Source organism: Polypterus senegalus, chromosome 3, assembly GCF_016835505.1.
Source record: "Polypterus senegalus isolate Bchr_013 chromosome 3, ASM1683550v1, whole genome shotgun sequence".
In the NCBI taxonomy this organism is placed as follows: domain Eukaryota; kingdom Metazoa; phylum Chordata; class Cladistia; order Polypteriformes; family Polypteridae; genus Polypterus; species Polypterus senegalus.
Genome location: NC_053156.1, coordinates 146,906,627 through 146,928,164, shown reverse-complemented (window position 1 = coordinate 146,928,164; position 21,538 = coordinate 146,906,627). Strand labels below are relative to the sequence as shown.

Below are 21,538 nucleotides of genomic sequence, written 5' to 3'. Positions count from 1 at the left end.
AGCACTGACAAGCCATGAAATTAAATTATTGGCAAGAATTGCTTTCTAATTAAGCAACTGGGTTAGAACAAAAACCTGCGGCCTTCCAGGACTGTGATTGAGGATCCCTGCCTTAAGCCCTGTGCTAGCTGGGAAAGGCTCCAGCACCCCCCAAAACATAGTTCAAGACAAAGTGGGTTAGACAATGACTGACTGACTTCCTTTATTACCATCATTACTGTAGTGCTTCATTTCTGTTATATAATACTTAATGAGTTTACTCAGCCTTCTGTTTTAAACAATTTAAGAAATTTAAAAGCAGCATTCAGCGTACAGTTCTCTTCATTGATGAGCTGTTGTTGTACTCATTAAGTGTAAAAAGTCCTCTATAAAAACAAATTATTGGAACATCTGAAATCTTTAATGTCTGGTAATTTAAAACACTGAATTGTTATTCTAGGGTTGCTATTCTGCTAAGTGTTTATCAGAGGTCAACAGCTCTTTTATTGCTAATTCCTTATCCATCTATTACCATCTGACACAACAGTTACTTTTAGCAAAAACTTGATTTATTTAGAAAAGACCCCTTTAATCATAGGACGGCATGGTGGTGCAGTGGTAGTGCTGCTGCCTTGCAGTAAGGAGACCTGGGCTTACTTCCAGGGTCCTCCCTGCGTGGAGTTTGCATGTTCTCCCCGTGTCTGCATGGGTTTCCTCCCAGAGTCTAAAGACATGCAAGTTAGGTACATTGGCAATCCTAAATAGTCCCTAGAGTGTGAGTGTGTGTGTGAGTGTCTCCTGGGGTGGGTTGGCACCCTGCCCGGGATTTGTTTCTGCCTTGTGCCCTGTACAGGCTGGGATTGGCTCCAGCAGACCACCGTGACCCTGTAGTTAGGATATAGTGGGTTGAACAATGACTATCTGACTGACCTTGAATCATTCCTCGGTCTCCTTTTAATACATTTGTCACACATATGCATGAGAGGGACAGTTTCCAGGCTCATTCAGGGTATGCAATACCACCACCGGGACAAGAGGGGGCTCTGCCACTAACAGTATTGTCTTTTTTCTCCTCTGCAGCAATGAGAAGACTTCCCTTGAGAGCAAATAACCCAGCCCCAGTTTGTCCGGAGGGCTATAAGAATCCGACACCAACGAATGACAGCATCTCACTTGACTCAGACTTAGTTGAGGACAGAGCTCCGCCATTGTGACCCGCTCTTATGAGCCAACTCTCATAGAGAAGCCAAGAAGGCTGTTTATGTTAGATTTTGTACCCTCATATACCTGTTTTGTTTTATCATTTGTCACTACAATGAAAAGGGACAACCCGATTGGCACCCTGACACTGTGAAGAGTTCATTGCACCCGTCCACACTCTCCACAATCTTTTAATTTAACTCTTACTTTTTCATATTGACTCACATAGACCCATTCCATCCAAACCAAGTTATTAAAATTGTATCAGATGTTCCTTACATTTGGTTTATTCATCCTCATAATTCTATTCACACTTGGCATGGATGTCTACATATTTAGTTGGATTTGTTTTTTCTTTTCTTTAAGAACAGCTGGCACAGCTGCAGTAAAAAAAAATCCAACTGTGTTAATAAAACCTTCAAAAGACACAATAAATCTAATACATGTATGATGGCTTGTGTACGGTCAGGTCCGGTTGCTTCCCAGTCTTTATTCAAATCTTCTCCATTCGCTCTTTTTGGACAATCCCACTGCTTGAAGAGAATACAGAACCTCATTCAACCAATCACAAGAGCGATATGGTCAAGATGGGCAGTGCTCAGCATGTTAACCAGGCACTTCTCAAACAGCAATTCAAAAAGATTTTTTTTTCTTTTTATAGTTTACTAAAATGAAACTAAAGGCACTCTGAAACTTAGCAGGGCTACATTTGTCCTAAATCTACATGGGGTATTCTCTGGGTACTCCAGTTTTTTCTCCCACCTCTGAAAAGCATACATGTTATGTTAATCAGTGCCGCCCAGTTGTCCTAGTCTGGGTGATCCAGTGAAGATTTTTGAATTTAATTTGAGGTTGTTTATAAAGACTTCTGCCCAACTCTTTGACAGGAATGTCAAAAAGTGAATCAAACTTAATCCACAATATTTGTTGCAAAGTCATTATTATTATACATTCACAAGAACTTAAAGAGGAATATACTTCCTCCAAACTCACTTCCCACTACACAATATTTTACAGTATATTCAAAATTAAGACTTAAGAATGTTTTTTTTAAAGAATCCTTCAACAGGAGGAACTACCTTCTTCATTCTACCCATTGCTCCATCACTCTTTCAGTTTCATACAGTGAAGGCCAGCAGCTTAAATCCATGTGCATGTCTCCCTCTCTTCCCACTCCTTTACTTATTACTATATGTTCCGTTTTATTTGCAAAAGAACTTTGCTTAGATGGAATGGCCACAGATACTGTAACCTGATCATCAACATATTGCTCCTTTCATCCCTTTACCCAATAGAGAGACTTTTCTGCCAAGCCCAATTAAACCAACTAGAAAGGTCTTTCTTTTTCAAGTTGGGAATACAATTTAAGGAGAATAAAAGGAACCTTTCTAAACTGATCAGAATGATTTGCTTGTAACAAACCCACTTTATCCCTTTTAGGGCTAAAACCTATAATGAAAATACTGGGTACATGGCAAGCACCAGCTCTGGCTGGAATGGCAGTCCATTGTAGAGCTCACTCATATAAACACCCCCAAGCTAATTCAACTGTGCCATGTTTGGGAGTAGCAGGAGGAATTACCACACAGAGAAGCCTATCCATCCATCCATCCATTATCCAACCCACTATATCCTAACTATAGGGTCACGGGGGTCTGTTGGAGCCAATCCCAGCCAACACAGGGCGCAAGTCAGGAAACAAAACCCAGACAGGGTGCCAGCCCACCGCAGTCTATCTATCTATCTATCTATCTATCTATCTATCTATCTATCTATCTATCTATCTATCTATCCATCCATTATCCAACCCGCTATATCCTAACTATAGAGTCACGGGGGTCTGCTGGTGCCAATCCCAGCCAACACAGGGCGCAAGGCAGGAAACAAAACCTGGGCAGGGCGCCAGCCCACCACAGCAGACAAGCCTAGAAAATGCAAATTCAATAAGAGAAGCAACTGAGCATGGAAGTCAAACGCAGAACCAGCGGTGCTAACCAGTCACCCATATTTAACTTGTATTCTTTTAAGAAATAAGTAAAGAATTCAATCAAATACATCATTCACAATCAAAACGAGCCAATATAGTACCAACCATACTGAGCTTTAACTTTAGAGTTGTAGGTCATCAACATATTTCTGTGAAACTCCACTTTTAAGTTATTTTACAAAAAATAAAATGGAGCATAGAAAAACACCAATAGGAAGTCACATCCAACATTTCCTGTTAGAGTAGGTGTTATGTTGGAAAAGTACATTTAATAAACCAAGGTGAAAGTACTGTTGCCATTTTGTATACCAGGAGTGTTCCTGGAGTGCTACTGTGGCTGTAGATTTTCCTTCTAACCCTTCTCTTAATTAGTGACCAGTTTTTGTTGCTAATTTACTTCTTTTCCCTTCATTTTAACTGATTTTTTTTTTTTATTTACTTGGTCCTTTGAATTGATTCATTTTTTTCCTTAAACGGCACCTAAGCAGAAATGAGATGTGAAGTGAGCCAACAGACAACCAGCTACATGGGGACCTCAAACTCCAACCAAACTTTGTCCAGTTAATTAGAAGGCAATTTTTGTTAATTAAACCCATTATTTAATTCTATGGCTTCTTGGTGATCCCGGCCTGCCACAGCAGACATTTCCAAAACTGATTTTCTTTTTTTCTAAGAACACCATCAGAATGTATTGTGGACCTGAGCAGATCAACCTTACTGAGACCGTCACCTCGCTTTATTTTCAGATATTGTATGATAGACACACGTTAGCTGGTCATGTGTTGGCTCACTTTGTGTCTCATTATTGCTTGGCTGCTAATTAAGGAAAAAAATAATTAAGGGGTCTGAGTCAAGTCAATTAAAATTAATGCAAAAGAGTTAATTAGCTGCTGAAACTGGCCACTAGCCTTAGAACGAAAACATGCAGCCAGCAGTAGTGCTCCAGTACCGGAGTTGGAGCCCCCTGGTGTACATCAACCACATTCAGTAAGGATTGCGTTTTCAAGAATAACAGACCTATATTACAATATGAATAAAAACATTTCAGAAATAATATTTCTTTATGGAGCGTAATCCTTACAAAATTAGATGAATTTGTATTATTAATATTTAATGTAAACAATTAATTCTAAGTAGGAAATGTAACATTTAGGCAAGCTACTAAAATATTTAGTTTATTTCTAATGCTTTGCTTCCTCCTAGTGGTAAAGTTGGTGAAGCTTGTAGTCTGTAACATGAATTCATCTCGTGACTTGTTCCTCATTGCTACTATGACCCCGGCTTTTGCCAAATATGATAAAGCAGGCTCAAAAATGTTTTTACTTGTCTGCTTTTAATAAAATCAATACAATAAAAAAAATGTGTTTATTTGTTTTACTTTTTAATGATACAAAAAATGTATAGAGCACAAACACAATTTCCTTTTATTCTGTTTATACACTAATACCACTCTTGTTTTCAGAAAGCAAAACATCTTGTTATACTAAGCTGGTTATTTCGCTACACTGCACAGTAGATCCATTCATCCATCCATCCGTTATCCAACCCGCTATATCCTAACTACAGGGTCACGGGGGTCTGCTGGAGCCAATCCCAGCCAACACAGGGCGCAAGCCAGGAACAAACCCCAGGCAGGGTACCATACACACATCCACACACCAAACACACACTAGGGACAATTTAAGATCGCCAATGCACCTAACCTGTATGTCTTTGGACTGGGGGATGTACGGTAGACGGTGTTTAAAATTCCAGTGAAGTTCATTTTGCTTAAATTATGTACATGGGAACTATTAAATGATTTATGAATTAATGAATAATGAGTGAATGATCTTCAGTTTCCTCCGAATAAGAGATGTGAAGGCATGTTCAAGCAATACAGGCACAGCTCAGCAGCACATTTCTCTGAATACATGCAAGACATAAAATGATTTTGCTATTGGAAATAGAACTCATCTGCCATCAAGTGGCGGACAAGCAAACTACAACAACAAACACAAATCAATGCATATATTTGACAGCGAAAATGTAATTTGTTCTTACATGGTTTATCAAAAATGAGGGCAATCAAAAAAAGGAAGAATTTATTTGTCATACTCCTGATAGATCATCACTCCACACATCTAGGTTTCATAGTGTGGTTTGGGGTCTTCAAGTGTTAATTATTTAATTTTACAAAACAGCATTTTTCAATTTAATTCCATCAAGCATCTATGAATATAAAGACTAAACTATTGTATGCAACTGTATATACGTTACTAAAAGCATTTTCAAAGACGACACTACCTCACCCAATTTTACTGCTTTCATTAAATTGTAATCTTATATTAATTCAAATGAAATTATTTTTATAGAGATTTTCTTTCTAGATAGCATTGCACAGAATGATAAAACATAGAAAAGCATAGATAGCAATATTAAAAGGTAGAACAGCTGCAGTGCCAGATACTAGAGCAGGATTATAGTATGAAGGAGTTTCAAGTCCAACATAGACATTAGACAAGCAGTCATCACATGACGCACCACACAGGTCACAAGATTTCAATTTCTTCATTACTTCTGAATTGTAGGTTCTTGTAGATTTTCTCCCTTTTAAAAGATATAAATCACATCAGGACCATGTCTAATGTTTTAGATTTATTTAGCAATTGCATCTTATAATGTACTGTTGCACAGAAACCTATTGTTTGAAGAATATTGTCTTTCTCATAAAAATCAAGGCATAATGTCAGGCAAAAAATTGCATGTTGACAAAAATACTCAGTTATGATATAGGAGGCTCATGGAGTCAATATCCAATTATCAAACTTGACCTGGGAATTGAGAAGAAATTAATATTTTCTAATCAGGACTTGGCTGCCATAGCAGGGGTGAGATGGAGGTTTTGTACTTCCAGTACTTGTCTCTAGTTTATTACTAATATGAACAACTAATAAAGGCATAATTTATAAAGATTCCTGAGAATAAATGGGTTAATTCTTCAATTAAGCAATGACAATGTCCCGCCATTCTTTTTCTAACCTGTATATTCAGTTCACAAAAAAAAAAAAACAATTAATGAAAATATGAGAAAGGTACACCATAGTGATAAAAATAAAAAAGACTAAGAAATAAGCAGTTGTGATTTGGAAAATAGACACAGCAAAGGAGGAAGGCCGATGGGGGTTTTACAGGAGAGTGTATTTTATATCACTTGACAAATAATTTCAAGAAGAAAATAATTAGCAAAGTTAAGGTAGAAGTCTGAGGCCTTGACAAATACAGAGGGAATGTAAAAAATTATATAGAAGAAGTAAAAAGAAACTGATTTCAGATCAGTTCATAACTTATGACTAATGGAAGCAAATGCTGAAGCAGAAGACAAAAGGAGAAGCACAATTAGGGCAACAAATAAAAATATGTATGGATAACCAATAGTATGGCTAACCAATTAAAACTAAAAACACCGAAAAAGAAAAGAAATTAGAACAGAGTAGAGGCAAACAGCATGGTGGAAAAAGCTGGAAAACATAATGATCAAAGTGTTAGGATGGTGCTCTAAAAAGTCAATAAGAAGAAATACTGGAAGCAACCAAATTTTAAGAATGAGTTGCTAGATTCAGGATGGGAAAATGCATGGATCTGTGTGAATTTTCTATGTGCAGTAGTCTACATGAGTACACAAGGCAAAATACATATCATACTGCACTGTACAAGTATTGAAGCTCCAGAAATAGCACAGGTCAGTCTCTGTAAATATAACAACAATTTTGATGAGAACAGCCAAATATGCTCATCAGCCCTATTCACCTAATTTCAACAAAATAATATCAAGTTAAGTTTTGAAGGTCACCAAAGTCCTACTGTTTACTATACCAGTTATTAATATATTCAATATATCTATAGTTCCCTGCGTGAAGAAGAACTTTCAAATTTTTGGACTAAATCTACCCATAGGAAATTTACATCAATTTCCAGTTGATATTAGAATCGATTAGATTAGATAAAACGTTATTAATTCCATGGGGAAATTCAAATGCATACAGCAGCAGAAACATAAAAAACAAGAATACAAACACACAGGACAGATAATACAGCAAATCATAGATAGTGTCAAGGGATGTATTTATTATTGTTGCAACAGTCAGAATAGATAGATAGATAGATAGATAGATAGATAGATAGATAGATAGATAGATAGATAGATAGATAGATAGATAGATAGATAGATCTTTATTGTCATTTTCACTTTTACAAAGGAACAACGAAATTGAAGGTGCAGTCAGCTCAGTGTGAGGCATAAGAGTTAAAAAGACAAGAAGTGAGAAAATAATAACAAAATACTAATAAAAGTACTTTACAAAATATACAAATTGCACTTGTTATATATATATATATATATATATATATATATATATATATATATATATATATATATACACACAAATTGCACTGGTTAAATGTACAAATTGCACTGGTTGACTTAAGGTCTATATTGCACATTGGGAAAATGATATGGAGCAATTTTATTCTGAGTTCAGGGCCATGACTGCTTTTGGATAAAAGCTGTTTTTAAGGTGGTTTGTCCTGGTTTTCATTGCTCTGTATCTCTTGCCCGATGGCAAAAGCTGGAAAAAGTCATGACCGGGATGTCATGAATCCAGTGAAATGTCTATTGCTTTTTTCGGCATCAGGAAGGGTAGATTTGTTCCAGAGTGGGAAGGGTACAACTAATTGTTCTTTCCGCTGTCCTGACGACCCTGTGGAGCACTTTCCTTTCTGAGGAAGTGCAGCTGCCGTACTACACACACAGTCCGTATGTGAGCACACTCTCAATGGAACAGTGATAAAAGGCAAGTAGAAGATTTTTGGGGAGATGGTTCTTTCTGAGGATTCTCAGAAAATACAGTCTCTGCTGTGCCTTCTTCAGTAGCTCCTTGGTGTTGGCACTCCAGGCCAGGTCATCCTCCAGCTCAATGCCCAGAAACCTGAACACCAGGATCCTCTTCACACAGGCCCCACCAATGATGAGTGGCTGGATGTCAGTTTTGTTTTTTCTAAAGTCAATAACAAGGTCATTCGTTTTTGTGGTGTTGACCACTCTGACAGCCACTCCACCTCGTCCCTATATGCCAGCTCACCCTCCTTGCCCGAGATGAGTCCGACCACTGTCGTGTCATCCGCAAACTTTATGATCTTGTTGCTATGGTGAGTGGAGACACAGTCATATGTGTAGAGGGTGTAGAGGAGCGGGCTGAGCACACAACCCTGCGGCGTCCCGGCATTGAGGTTAAGAGCAGTGGAGGTGTGGGGACCCAGCCTGACCCTCTGGGAGCAACCAGACAGGAAGTCCATTATTCAACTGCACATGAGTGATGGAAGTCCCAGATCTGCCAGTTTGGACATCAGTCGTGTGGGAGGATTGTGTTAAACGCCAAGCTGAAGTCCACAAAGAGCAGTCTGGCATAACTCCCCAGCTGCTCCAGGTGGGTCAGGGCAGCATAAAGGGCTGTGGCCACAGCGTCCTCCGTGGATCTCTTTGCTTTGTAAGCAAATTGAAATGGGTCCAGGTCTGCTGGCAGGCAGGCGATGATATGACTCCACACCAGTTTCTCAAAGCACTTCATGATGACAGATGTGAGTGCCACTGGGCGGAAATCATTCAGACGGATGATGGATTTATGTTAGTTGAATTATTTATATCTTTAATTTTATTACAGAAAAAGTGGAAGAATTTTTCACAGACAGTAGAGGAGGTAATTTGGCTAGATGCAGGTTGAAGTAGTTGTTTTTTTAACTGCAGAGAACAAAACCCTTGGGTTATCATGGCCACTTTCAGTTATTCTGCCATAATGCATTGTTTTTGGCTGCAGTTATGGCATCCCTTTAAGCCCTTTGGTGGTCAGAGAAAACCTGGATATACACAGTGAGGCCAGTCTTACGTGACATTATCTCAAAAGAATCTAATCTATTCTATCTCTGTGTGATGCTGATACATTGATACATGCATTTGTTTCTTCATGACCTGATTATTATAATGCTGTTTTCTCCTAGTTTCTTCCTAGTTGTGCCGATAGAAGTCTTTAGCTCGTTCAGAATGCTGCAGCTAGAATCTTGACAAAAACAAAAAAAATTTGAATACATAACACCGGTTCTAGCTTCCCTTCACAGGTTACCAGTACAAGCAAGAACTGATTTTAAAGTTCTTCTTTTAACATATAAGGCCTTGAATTGAGTTGCACCGCCTTTCTTACCTAGAATAATTACACCATACACTCTGGTACATCCTCTTCACTCTTTAAATGCTGGTCTTTTGGTCATTCCCTCATTTAAGAAAAAAATCAATTGCTCAAATAGCATTTGCCTATCATGAACTTTATGTTTGGAATGGCCTGCCATTATGTGCAAGAGAAGCCCACTCAATTGAGACTTTTAAATCACGACTTAAAACCTACCTTTACACCCTTCATTACATTGTGCTTTAGAATTCAGTCAGGTCTATCATCCTTGAAATGTTCCTTATTATATCATTCCTTTGTTGAAATACCATAACTTTTAATGATTTAATGTTACTTTATTCCTATTTTATTAGTTATTATTCCTTTAAGATTGATGTTGTTTTATTTTAATTTCTGTTTTCTTTGATAATTTTATATCATGCCTCGTGTATTCTTTTAATTTGTACAGTGTATTAGCACCATGCTGCATGGTGATGTTTGCACTTTAAATTAAGTTGATTGATTGATTGATTGATTGATTGAAGGCATCAGCCTGCTGCTTTCATAGACCATAATTCTGAGTTGTACCATGGAGATGAACACTTAAAAGAAACCTCCCTATGTTAAAGAAGCTGTTTTATTTAGTGGTGAATGAAGGCCTATAGTTTTAGTCAATAAGACTATCTAGTGTTGATGGAATAGGGAAAGACCAGAAATGGATGCAGCAAGGATAGAGGGGCAGATTTTAAGGTTTCAGAAAGAAATTTGATGTTTACATGTAAGAGGAGGGAGAGGTAATGAGACACTGAAAAGTAATACTTCATGATGAGTGAGTCCCAAATCACTGCTATACGTGCTGCCAACAGATAATCCAGATGTGCAGATCAGGTTCAATATATGACCACCAGAGTGGGCAGGAAAATTAACGTGTTGCACCAAGTCAAAACAGTCCAGCAAGGATAGGAATTCATTCCTCAGTTTACATGTAGGAGTGTCAATATGGATGTTGAAGTCGCTGAGAAGAATGACTCTCTGGAAAAGCGAACTTAAGTGGGTTAAAAGTTCAGTCAGATCAGTTAAGAAAGACCAATTGTATTTTGGTGGACGATAGACAACAATAAGTAAGACAGGACCTGATCCCATAATTAGTTTAAGTGCCAGACACTCACAAGACAATGGGTAGTCAATTGGGATTCTTTTGATGATTAACTCTGATCTAGCAATTACTGTGACTCCTTCTCCTTGTCTTGAGCTACAAGCCTCTAAGAAGTAAACATATCTGGATGGTGTTGCTTCTGTGAGGGATGTAAATTCATTTGTTTTTTTCCTTTTTTCTATTAAATATTTGACATCAAGGTTGGAATCCCTAATGAATTCTGATATCACCAATGCTTTACCATTAAGAGATCTTAAGTTAAACAATGCAATATTAGCTTATGAGGGTTCATTGTGCACAGATCCATAGCCAGAGGTTATTTTATCGAGAATATGATACACTGACACTCTTGTTTCCAAAGCCACGAGTAGGACTGAACAGATGCTGTCGTTGAACTTGGGAACGAGCTGACCTGCGATGTAAACATTTTGGGTGCTGCACAATGCCAGTGTCTTTTAGGACGTTCCAGTCTGGCCACTTGCTCAGAACAAACTGTTTAATACAAAAAAGTTTATCTTGGGAGTATTTTAGCACAGCTTAAAGCAATACTTATCTGACAGTAGCAGAGAAGCAGTGCAGCACAGCAGAGAATGTGAGATAGGCCGGATGGGGTAGTGCAGATTAGTGACAACAGCAAAGCAGCAAAAAGAAATCGAGAAGAAGCATAGTAGGAGATATTACAAGATGCACATGAAAGGTAACTACCAGAAGTTGGAGGATCCAACATACAACCACATACATATAATGCTGGGTATTACAGGTGTGTTCGCCCCAGAGTTACAAGGCAGGTGGCTGCAAACAACATATTACTTGTCAGTCATTCCCAGTTGAAACATGTATAGAAGGAATCAAGAGTAATCCAGTATATCCATTATAATCAAGGACACAGAACATCCCCAGCTCCCAGATTTCCACAATTTCTCTTTGTCAGTTTCCTGTCTCCTAGAGCCTTTGGTTTTTTTTTCCATTCAGAAGTGTTATGCCCACCCTCCTTCCTGGTAGGTGTGCAATGCCCTTTGCTATTTTAGTGGCACTCAATCAAGTTACACTAGTTGGGTAACCTCTCACATTAATATTTATCAAATGAAATGCACTGTATATTTTCATGTCTATTAATAATGAATTTACTTACCTGGCTCATAGTAGTCATACACTACTACAGTTGCATCCTGTGAACCTGCTGTATTAAACACTCTCCTTTGTGGAATGTTCAAACAAATCATTGATGTATTTAACTGTAAAAAAAAAAATAAAACATGTAAGCAAAAATAATAAAAGCTTTGCATTTTAACCAGATTGCTATGCCTATAGAAACCATTTAATACTAATACATGTAAAATTTGTCAGATAAAGAGAGATATCAGTTGTCTAATATTGGCAGTACTCTCACAACACAATCATTACAGTAAAAAGTATGTTAAATTAATATCTTAAATTAATACTGAAAAATACTTCAAAGTGTTAATATACAGTAACACTTACAAATTTACTATACTACTAAACCTAACAACTAATTTGAAAGAAGTAAAAGCTACATGGCATTCATAATCTACAGATAATGATTTATTTTTCATTCCTTTTATTTTGAAGCGTGTTTTGATTTATTTTGGTGTTGAGCCTACAGATGAACTTCAAGAAACGTCATATAAGTAAAGGTTTCCAATTGACCTGAATTCATCCTTCTAAATATTTTCTTTCCTGCTTTTGCATTTGGTGCAAGGCAAGGCAGAAACCCACCAAATAAGTTGTTTTTCATAAAAATTAATTTACAATGAATACAATTTAAAGCATATACATTACTTACAGAGTCCAAGTATATATTAACTTTTTGCATGTCAACTTCTACTTTTTTGATCAGATTATCTGTTGGAATAGCATCTTGATCAACCAAAAATCCACTTAGCAAGCCCACTTCCATCATTGCCATTCCAGTTTTATTAGTATATTGATTTTCTATAAGCCTAAAACAAAACACAAAAAATAAATCTTATTAAAAAATAATGTTTTAACATATTGAATTGTTTTCCTCCCAAAATAATATGAGAATAGTTTTATATTTAAGAAAGAAAAGTTTCATAAACCTAGTCAAAATGCAGTACTGCTTAGGCAGCAGTATCTACAAATACCTGTGGAACATGTAATTTTAAAAGGAATACACAGACAATACTGTACTTAATGTGTTTATTTCAAATAAACAGTTCAATTAATATCAGCATATTATAATTTATAAAAAATAAGATAAAAAAACTTTCATAATGCACAGCCTCAGCCATAAATCTGCATAAGGATAAATTTTTTGCTACTTTGATATTGCTATTGTATATTTTAATTTTAACTAGCACACTGCATTTTTTTCAGCAGATTTAGCAATAGCTATGTACCATAAATTAAAAGAACTAGAAACACTCAGTCCTACGGTTCTTGAAGAAGTACTTCTTCCTACGAGTTGGCCTGTGCAATGTGCTTCACTGTCAGCACTAGAGTGCTTGCCTGCACTGCTGCTTCCTGTGTCTGTATTTATGCAGCTGTTGGCTTCCTTTCTTTTTGTCATAAGAAGGACCTAGAACTGAATTACGTGGCCAAGGTACCCCACACGACCAATTCATGGGTCAAGTTACATGTGTAACGGCATAAGCTCTCAACTGAGATGAAGTTCAAGCTGCAAGGCCCTGTGATTCATGGGTTTTTGTGTGACACATGGACAACCGTTACCATTTTATATATAAAAATTTCAAATGGGGAAAAAAAAAGGTTGTTTTAAAAAAGTACAGAATGTTATGTGAGTACAGAAATTCCTGAAGAACCAGAAGATGTATTATGCTCATTAATCAGATTGACTTCACTTTTAATGAGTTTTGTGCATTGTGTTGGAAATTTCTATAGTGGAACTTTGATGCCTTACTCAAGTGTCCAGCTCACCAATATCTTAGCAGTCATATTCGACTAATGATTTAAGATAAGGAGACAGGCTGAGATGGCCATAACTAATGCTGAAGATGGAGAAATAGGAGATGTATTATCATACCCATGATGCATACATGGTTGTTGGCATAATATTTTTAGGTTGAAGATATTGAATACACATTTTTCATAATGGGCAGGAAAAGGGCCGAAATAGGAAGGAGTTTTCACCATGAGCTTATCAATTCCCACACCTACGTTTCTGCCTTTACTTTAGACACGTTCATATTTCCAGCAAGATAGTAAAACGCTGTTAGTGAAGGGTACTGAGTTGTTACTTGCACTTTATGTTGACTTTTACTATTTTTGACACACTATTCTAGAAGGTATGTTGCCCTTTCTTTTTTGCATCAACGATGAATCCTTCTATCTATGGCTTTAAAGGAAGACTGAAAAAAGGAGGGATGTTAGCAAAAAAGTATTCATGTTTTTTCAATAAGCACATTTTGTTTTAGGCAGGCCATTTCTTGCAACTTTTCACACAAGCTATTAATTTTTCGTATATATGCACTCAACAAAAAAACTGTGATGTCTTAAGCATTTGAAGCCTGTCCTTACCTTGTACATATATTTAAATATAGATGATCAATATCCCCAAGGCTGTCAAAGACGCTGATATCCAGCTCAAAAGCTTCATTAAGGTCTGCAGCTCTTCTTCGTCTTGATGCTACTTGGCTTTTTAAGTTGAAGAAGATATTCATCTGATTTAAAATGAGTGTATTAAAATTACAACCTTGGGTGGCATAGTGGTACAATGATTAGCACTTCATTTGTACAACTCCAGGAACATCATTTAAGCTTGTGTACCCATAAACAGAGGCTTCTAACTTCCCATGAGTTATAAAAGAAAACTTTTTTGTGAAAGCTTAAATATATTTATGGCAACTCTGACCTAGGCATATGCAATATTTTGGAGAAACTGTACGATACCCTTGATCAAGCTGAGAAATGCAGCTAAATGCCAACTAACACATATAATAATTTGTATCACAAAGTCGTTATTATAATGTGCATTAATTTGACAAACATATTAAACCTCAGAAGTGATGAATATGATGTGCAGACTATTTTAGATTCCTTTCAAGAGGGCTCATGCTACATAATTGCAATGAATAACTTTTTTTGATTTTCGTCAGGATATGTCACTACCTGTTGACGTTTCTCAAGGTAACTGGCCGACAGGTCAGGAATATCTCAGCCAAGCTTCGGCTCCATCATGTACGCTGTGCTTTAAGCCATTAGCTGACTAAGGAGGCAATACATCCAGTTTTTAGTGTGGATACACAAACATAAAACATAACAAATTTTTGCCAGTGTAAAAAGGCAATCTGGAGCAATGTCCAGTTCTTCTAACGTAATCGGGGCAATTCTGCACTCAGATTGCAATAAGGGCACCTTGCAAGATCAAGTTGCTTTTGCTAACCATAAAAAGTTACATTCCATTAACACACAAGTCATATGTGAGGCCAAAATAACAATGATAAACATCATGTCTTTGTGGCCTGGTTCAACCTTTGATTAATTTATTTTAAGGCCAACTAGCTTTGATACTTTACTTGGTGGCTGGCTTGTTGGTAACTGGTTGAATCCTGTTTTTCTTATGTTCTATACTATTCACTGCATCAGCAGTCATGTCATTACATGTGCCAGTTCATAGTGGCTACCGGCAAAGATGCAAGCACCCTATGCCTTCCCCAGAGCCCTAGAGCACAGAGGAAAGGTGCTATAATGTTCTTGCACCCTCAGTTGCAGAAAGCAGCATGATGGTCTTGAATGCAGGTAGTGCCTTCGATGCATCAGGATGGAGGCTGCTCTACTAGCCTCTGCAGCATTATATTTGCATATGTACGAGGTTAGAATCAATGTGCATTCAAGAATGCATATTTACAAGATAATTGTGATTTACAAAGGTAAATTGTGTGGAAATGTGCATACAGCAAGTTTTTTAAATGACATTTTTCTTTTTAGTGTATGCATTTTGCTGTTTTATGGCAAATCCATGCAAAATTTAATAAATGAGACCCCAGGAGACTTATTTCAAATCTTATTATATAGAGACTGAACATTCACCTCATGTCTTTGTGGGTCTACTGTGGCAATTCTGTGCATGTCTGGTAAGTTTGTGCCTTTAAATTTGGCAGATTTTGCTGTGTGTGTAAGTGTGCCCGATGGACAGTGTTGTGCTAGTTCACACCTCACAAGAACTAGCTCAAAGTTCAGTTCACACAGATTAAAATGAATAAATTCACATTCATAGTTCACCATTTCAATTTTGAACTAGTTCATGTTCAGTTCATTTCATATTTTTTAAGGAGTGAGAATAAACGACCCATGACAGTGTCCTTGAATAAAATACAATAATTATAAAGACTTTTTTATTTAAATACACTTTATTGAGTTATACCCAGCAGCAAACATGTATAACCATATATGCTAATATCCTCCTGGTCAAAAAATAAATTAAATAGATGCAAGTATACATATAAATTACCGCTCTGTTTCCAACTGTGTGACACAAATGGTCACTGTGGAACCAGCGTGTAGGTGAACTAACCTAATACGCTGCTGGTCACAATTCGCATCACATACAGCATAGCATGTCCAACAGGGAAAAATATAAAGTGGCCTCGTGAAATGCAACATTTTCCTAAAAGCGAAAGTGGATCTTTACTGCATGCTCAGGTCACCAGGGATGCAGTTTAAGCACAACCAGGCAGACACAGACAGTGCCTATTGGACTTTACATTATTTTTTCTGAATACAAATAAATGGCAAAATATTTGTACAAAATAAATATTCATAAAAATCCACTATTTGTGCATATTTGAATACCATATTCAGATTCGGTTCCACTCCTACATTACAGGGTAAGGCAAAATGTTTAATCTGGACCTAAACCAGATCCAGAATGTCACATAAAACTGAACTAGGTCACATTCAAGTTCTTCACTTCATATATGTTATGTTAAGTTCAAAGCTTATTCAATGAAAACGCTCTTTAGAACTAGTTCATGCACAACACTGCCTATAGAAGATTGTTGCTTGTTATCTGTCTCATACTACCAGGATAGAATGCAGCAAGTGACTTAATATAATAAAAATTATTACAAAAATAACTATATGAGGGTTTCAATCTAATCTCAATAGTAAAGACCCTATAAAAATAATAAGTAATATTCTCCATATTCAAAATAATCAATTAGCATACAGAACATCACAATGCAAGATAAACACTACCAATTTAAAAATAGTACAACAAATTCACAAATATTTCAAGAAAAATTTTAAATAAATTATAAAATACCACAATTTAAGGAATGTTAGTGTATCATCATTCTGCTTTTTACACAGCATACATGGTTACAATAATTTGATAAAAAAATATCTATCAGTGCAATAAAAAATAAAGGCAGTAAATACAAATTATCATTACTTGGCTGACATCTTTAACCAAGCTGGCCTACAACACCTATATATACAATTGCTGCTTGTTGTGTTGTTTTTTACCCAGTTGGAGCACAGGCTCCCATACTTTGTTAATTGCCTCTTTTGCAATTCATTCATATTATTTGTGTTATACTTTAGTCTATAAGGCTCCTTTTTTGGATTTACAGACAGCTAAAGAATTTGTCCAGCGTTCTGTCACACTGGAAAAGTCAGAGTTAAAAGAAAGAAGTAAACATAGAATCAGATGATCAGAGGAAAAATCGAGTCTCAAACTACAAGGCAAAGCCCAACAAATTAAACTAGAAAGAAAAAAAATAATGCAAGGTTTAATTTCTGTAATTAGGTTTTTACTAGCTAAATGCACCACAAAGATTTTTACAACATCCAGAAATTTCAAAAAAAGAGATTTACATGACACTACCTTAAACAGCAGAAATGCTCTATGTGGTAGCATTGGTGAATTGTAACTAACAACAAGTGGTTAAAAATAAAGAAGCCACCCTCTGAAAGTAAACCATCATAATTTCTAACCCCAGGAGTTTGAGGAATGTGATCATTGATAAGAAAAGCACCGTCTGATACAGGGAGGAGGAGATATGGCCAGAGTGGCCTGGTGCTTTATGACCAACTTATCTGTGTATCTTTTCCTACTTGTTTGCCTGAAAATGGACAGCATACTTACATACAGGAACAGAGCTGCTGAACTTGGGATGGGCTGCACATGAACTGATTAAATGGTGACTGTGCACCCTCACACTAGTCTGGGAGGTGTGTCAAGAGCCACAATAAGTGGAAGCTGCATGCTTCTCTTTTTCTCTGCAATTCTCAGTCCATGGAGGAGGCTAGGCCATCTCCTCTCTCTCTCGGTGGCCATATTCAGACAGACCATTTCTCCAATTCCATCAAAGGATCATGCCAGACCGCATCATCATAATAAGATAGGGAGCCACCTGGCAGCCTATTATCAAGTTGTACTATTTTACCAACACTCACTGTACTCTACTATTTTGGGCATATTATCTATAATGCATGAATACATGTGTAACTTTCTCTCCTGCCTGTTCTGGTACTCTGTCTAACTGCCTGGGGATACAGATATAAAAGAAAGTGTGAAGTGTTGAATAGTAGCAGTAAACCCCGATGGTGTGGTAAGAATATGGGATTTGGGGCATTCCATTATGGTGTATAAAGAGTATAAAGAGGAATAGGGCCACGCAACAACAAAGCAGCACATCTTTGGAAATCAGACTAAAATACTCATAAAGACATGGGGAGTCATATAGACAGTGATAATGCTGGGCTTCCAACCTCTTCTTCTAGACTCGTGTAGCAGTAATACTAATCACTTCTCCACTATTCTAGATTTTTAAAATAATAATATTCTCATAAATACGCAGGTGCATTTCCACATTAAAAATATTTGCATAAACATCAAAACTGAAAGCATGTGTTTTTATTAAAATATTTTTTCATTAATATTAAAATATTAAAAGAGATATAGTAAAATACCTGAAAAATGGCAAACCCTGTTCCAAATGCTTTGACAGTAAGCTGCATATTTTTCTGAGTTTTAATCTGTAAAACAAAGTGCAGAAGTTATTGTCCTGTAATATTATTTCAGGGTCAACTTTATGAACTTATGTTTACTACATTCTCGCTTAAGTAAAAACAATCATGTAACTGGCATTTTATGCCAATATGTGCACCATATTGCATTTAAGATTCTGTCTTTGCATACTTCCTATCCATTAAAAGAACCTGTTCCTTTTTCATACATAATACTTTAGAAGAGGTTGTGAGCATGCATTGATAGCACATTGCCACACCTACCACATGGATTGGGATTCGAATGTAGCGGCTTAGCACCACAATGGAACAAGGTGAGGGCAAGAGTGCCAATTCTGCAACCAAACGCCAAGCTGGAAGATCTGCTTGGAGGGCTGGATGCAGATTAATGTCATACCTAAGATACACCAATTGTAGCTTAAGGGCCTTGCGCATGGGCTCAATGGAGTAGAGCCACTTCTGGCATTTACGGGATTCAAACCAGCAACCTTCTGATTGTCGGTGCAGATTCCCAGCCTCACAGCAACCACTCCTCCAATACTTTAGATAGATATTAATTTATTTGCTCTAAGGGGGAAACTTAGATTTTTACAAAAGCTCAAGAAATATTATAACAAACGACAACAATAACAACAAACCCCTTCATTAGAGCACCTATTAAAATTCTTATTGCTTATTCATTTGCTTTTGAAAACCTTCAAACAGGCTTTGGATTTATGATTCAAAAAGTCTGAGAATATATGTTTGTACTCTGAAATATGAGATTATGTTCAAACACTATAACCATAAACAGTTAAATGACCCTGGTAAACCAAAAAAATGCTATCCATTTGACTGACTCATGACAGTGGTATGCCATTACTGTAAACAAAGATGAACAATAGGAAAATGTGCAATAATGTTTCATTTTTCCAAAATTTATGAAAGTCCTCTTTTACAAAAAGTGTGTAATATATACTACAAGATGAAATTTTCTTTTAACTAATTCTAAAATATCTTAAAAGTACGTCACTTTTTATAAGGCTGCATATGTGCATGTTTGTAAAAGAAAGAAAAAAAAAACTAAAAACTGTGGAAAAATCGGATTTGACTTTTTCATTAAATACTTATCTAAGCAGCAACATTTTCCTTAAGCTATCATCCTGGACTCATGTCTGCTGTTAACACTGTAAGACCTGCGCTAGACCTTCTCCTGGCTGGAACACAGTAATAGAAGGACAGTATGGAAGAAGGCATAACCCGGCTCGGATGGGGCTGTTTCAACATCCCATGCAAAGGGATAAATTAATGGACAATGGGGGGGAGCTAGCATATCAAGAGCAGTTCCTTCCCCTGTATAATAGATGGCAGTGCTCTGCTGTCGTGGACCCAGTGAGGATGCCCACAGGGATGTATGGGAGTTGTAGTCCTGAGGGACAATCCTGTCGGGGTCCTTGGGTGCCACCAGGGGGTACTGTAGGGAGAGGCTCCCTGTTTCAGGAGGGTTCATCTAAGCTGTAAGTGCTTCCATCAGGCTATGCCCTGGTACCGGAAGTACTCCCAGGTCTGACATAAAAGTGAGCTGTCCAGCCTCCTCCAAGTGAATCAGAGTCAGGAAGGAGAAGGCAAAGCTCAGCTGGAGGAGGAAAAGAAGGGGAAGTGGAGTTTATCTGTAAAAGAAGTTATTTTGTGCAATAAAAACCTTTATTTTGTGGGTGCTGGGGCTCAGTGGTGCCCCCCTAACTTTTACAACACATACCGCTGTTCTTAACAGCATGCGACTGGTGGTTACTTTGCCTTCTACTTCTGATTCTTGAAGTTTTTATTCAACTCAGCTTCATTTTTCGTAATACTAACATATATTTTCTCAGTATCTAAAGGTACCTATTCGCAAAGCTGTCAGTTGGTGAACTGCACAGTCCACACCAGAAGAGACCTACTGTAGCTGAACTTTGACTCATATTAAGCTTACAAAAGCAAAAAATAGTACATCAGTTGGCATTTCTCTAATCTTAGTGTCATTCCTTACCTGTTATTGACAAACTTTGTTAGGCAGTATATAATGTTCATCAGTATACTATTTGTATTTACACACTGGTATACCCTGAGTCATAAATGCTACAATAGTAATTAAATGGCAGTTTGCAGTTTTACTGTAGATAATGAGTACTCCATATAAAACTGAATACCACTGTGTGGCACTAAATAATTAAATACTTTGACTATTCAGTTTTATTTTGAGTTTTTGAAAACGTTATTTTCATGTAACATGAAATAAAAATTTTCTTAAAAAAGAAAAATTTGTTGACCTTCTGGCTCTGAAGCACTAAAAGATTTTCTGAATTAATTCTGAACATTATTGGTTCTTCTGTACCAGCAATGGCAACTGAAACACTAAGGCTGGTATTACTTGAGCTGAAGTGAGCTGCAAATTGAGACAGAGCTTGTAAGGCGATCACAGTGTCCTGCAATTAAAAACAAAAAAAGTTCCAGTCAAATAATAAAACAAATGAGTAGAATCAAATTTTAATCACCTCAATACATAAAGCATTGTAAAATTCACCTATGTATAAGACAACCAAGGTTCAAAATAGCAGGCTCTGTCTTGGTGGCAATATAAGTGAAAAATAGCAAAGTTGTCTTTGACCCAAAATAAAAACTGACTATTTATTATACAGGAAATTTAACATATTGTAAAAATCACAGTATACAATATTGATAAATCAGGTTAAAATTGTTGAGTACTTAGGACACAAGAAACTGGATTGTAAATTAGCAATAATAATGAAAATACAATGAAAAAGTTTGACTTCAGGAGTTAAACTGACATCTGTAAAAGTTGAATCATCCAAATGGAATGACTAGAATTCGAGGGATGGGTTTCTATTTCGGGTGAGTTAGAAGCAGTATCTTAACTTTGGAGGCAGATAGGATTTGACGAAGTGTGATAAGCCCTTTTAAGTGCACAGAGTTTGCCTGAAGCAGAGTGTACCTAGGAGAGAAACCAGAAGATGGAAGGATTGGAGATGTGCAGAGACCCCGATTCTTCATTACAGCAGGAAGGAA

General features: G+C 36.9%; 1 protein-coding gene across 1 annotated transcript in view; it reads right to left on the bottom strand.

Moving 5' to 3' along the window:
• Nucleotides 1-4,816: 4,816 nt before the first annotated feature.
• cd109 (CD109 molecule) overlaps nt 4,817-21,538 on the bottom strand; it is a 127,280-nt gene continuing 110,558 nt past the window's right edge. Inside the window, exons 28-33 of the mRNA XM_039748031.1 lie at nt 20,782-20,937; nt 18,437-18,502; nt 14,039-14,181; nt 12,324-12,480; nt 11,652-11,754; nt 4,817-5,755 (exon numbers count right to left, since the gene is read on the bottom strand). Coding sequence (XP_039603965.1) covers nt 5,532-5,755; nt 11,652-11,754; nt 12,324-12,480; nt 14,039-14,181; nt 18,437-18,502; nt 20,782-20,937 — 849 coding nt within the window. The 3' untranslated portion in view covers nt 4,817-5,531. The remainder of the gene's footprint in view (nt 5,756-11,651; nt 11,755-12,323; nt 12,481-14,038; nt 14,182-18,436; nt 18,503-20,781; nt 20,938-21,538) is intronic.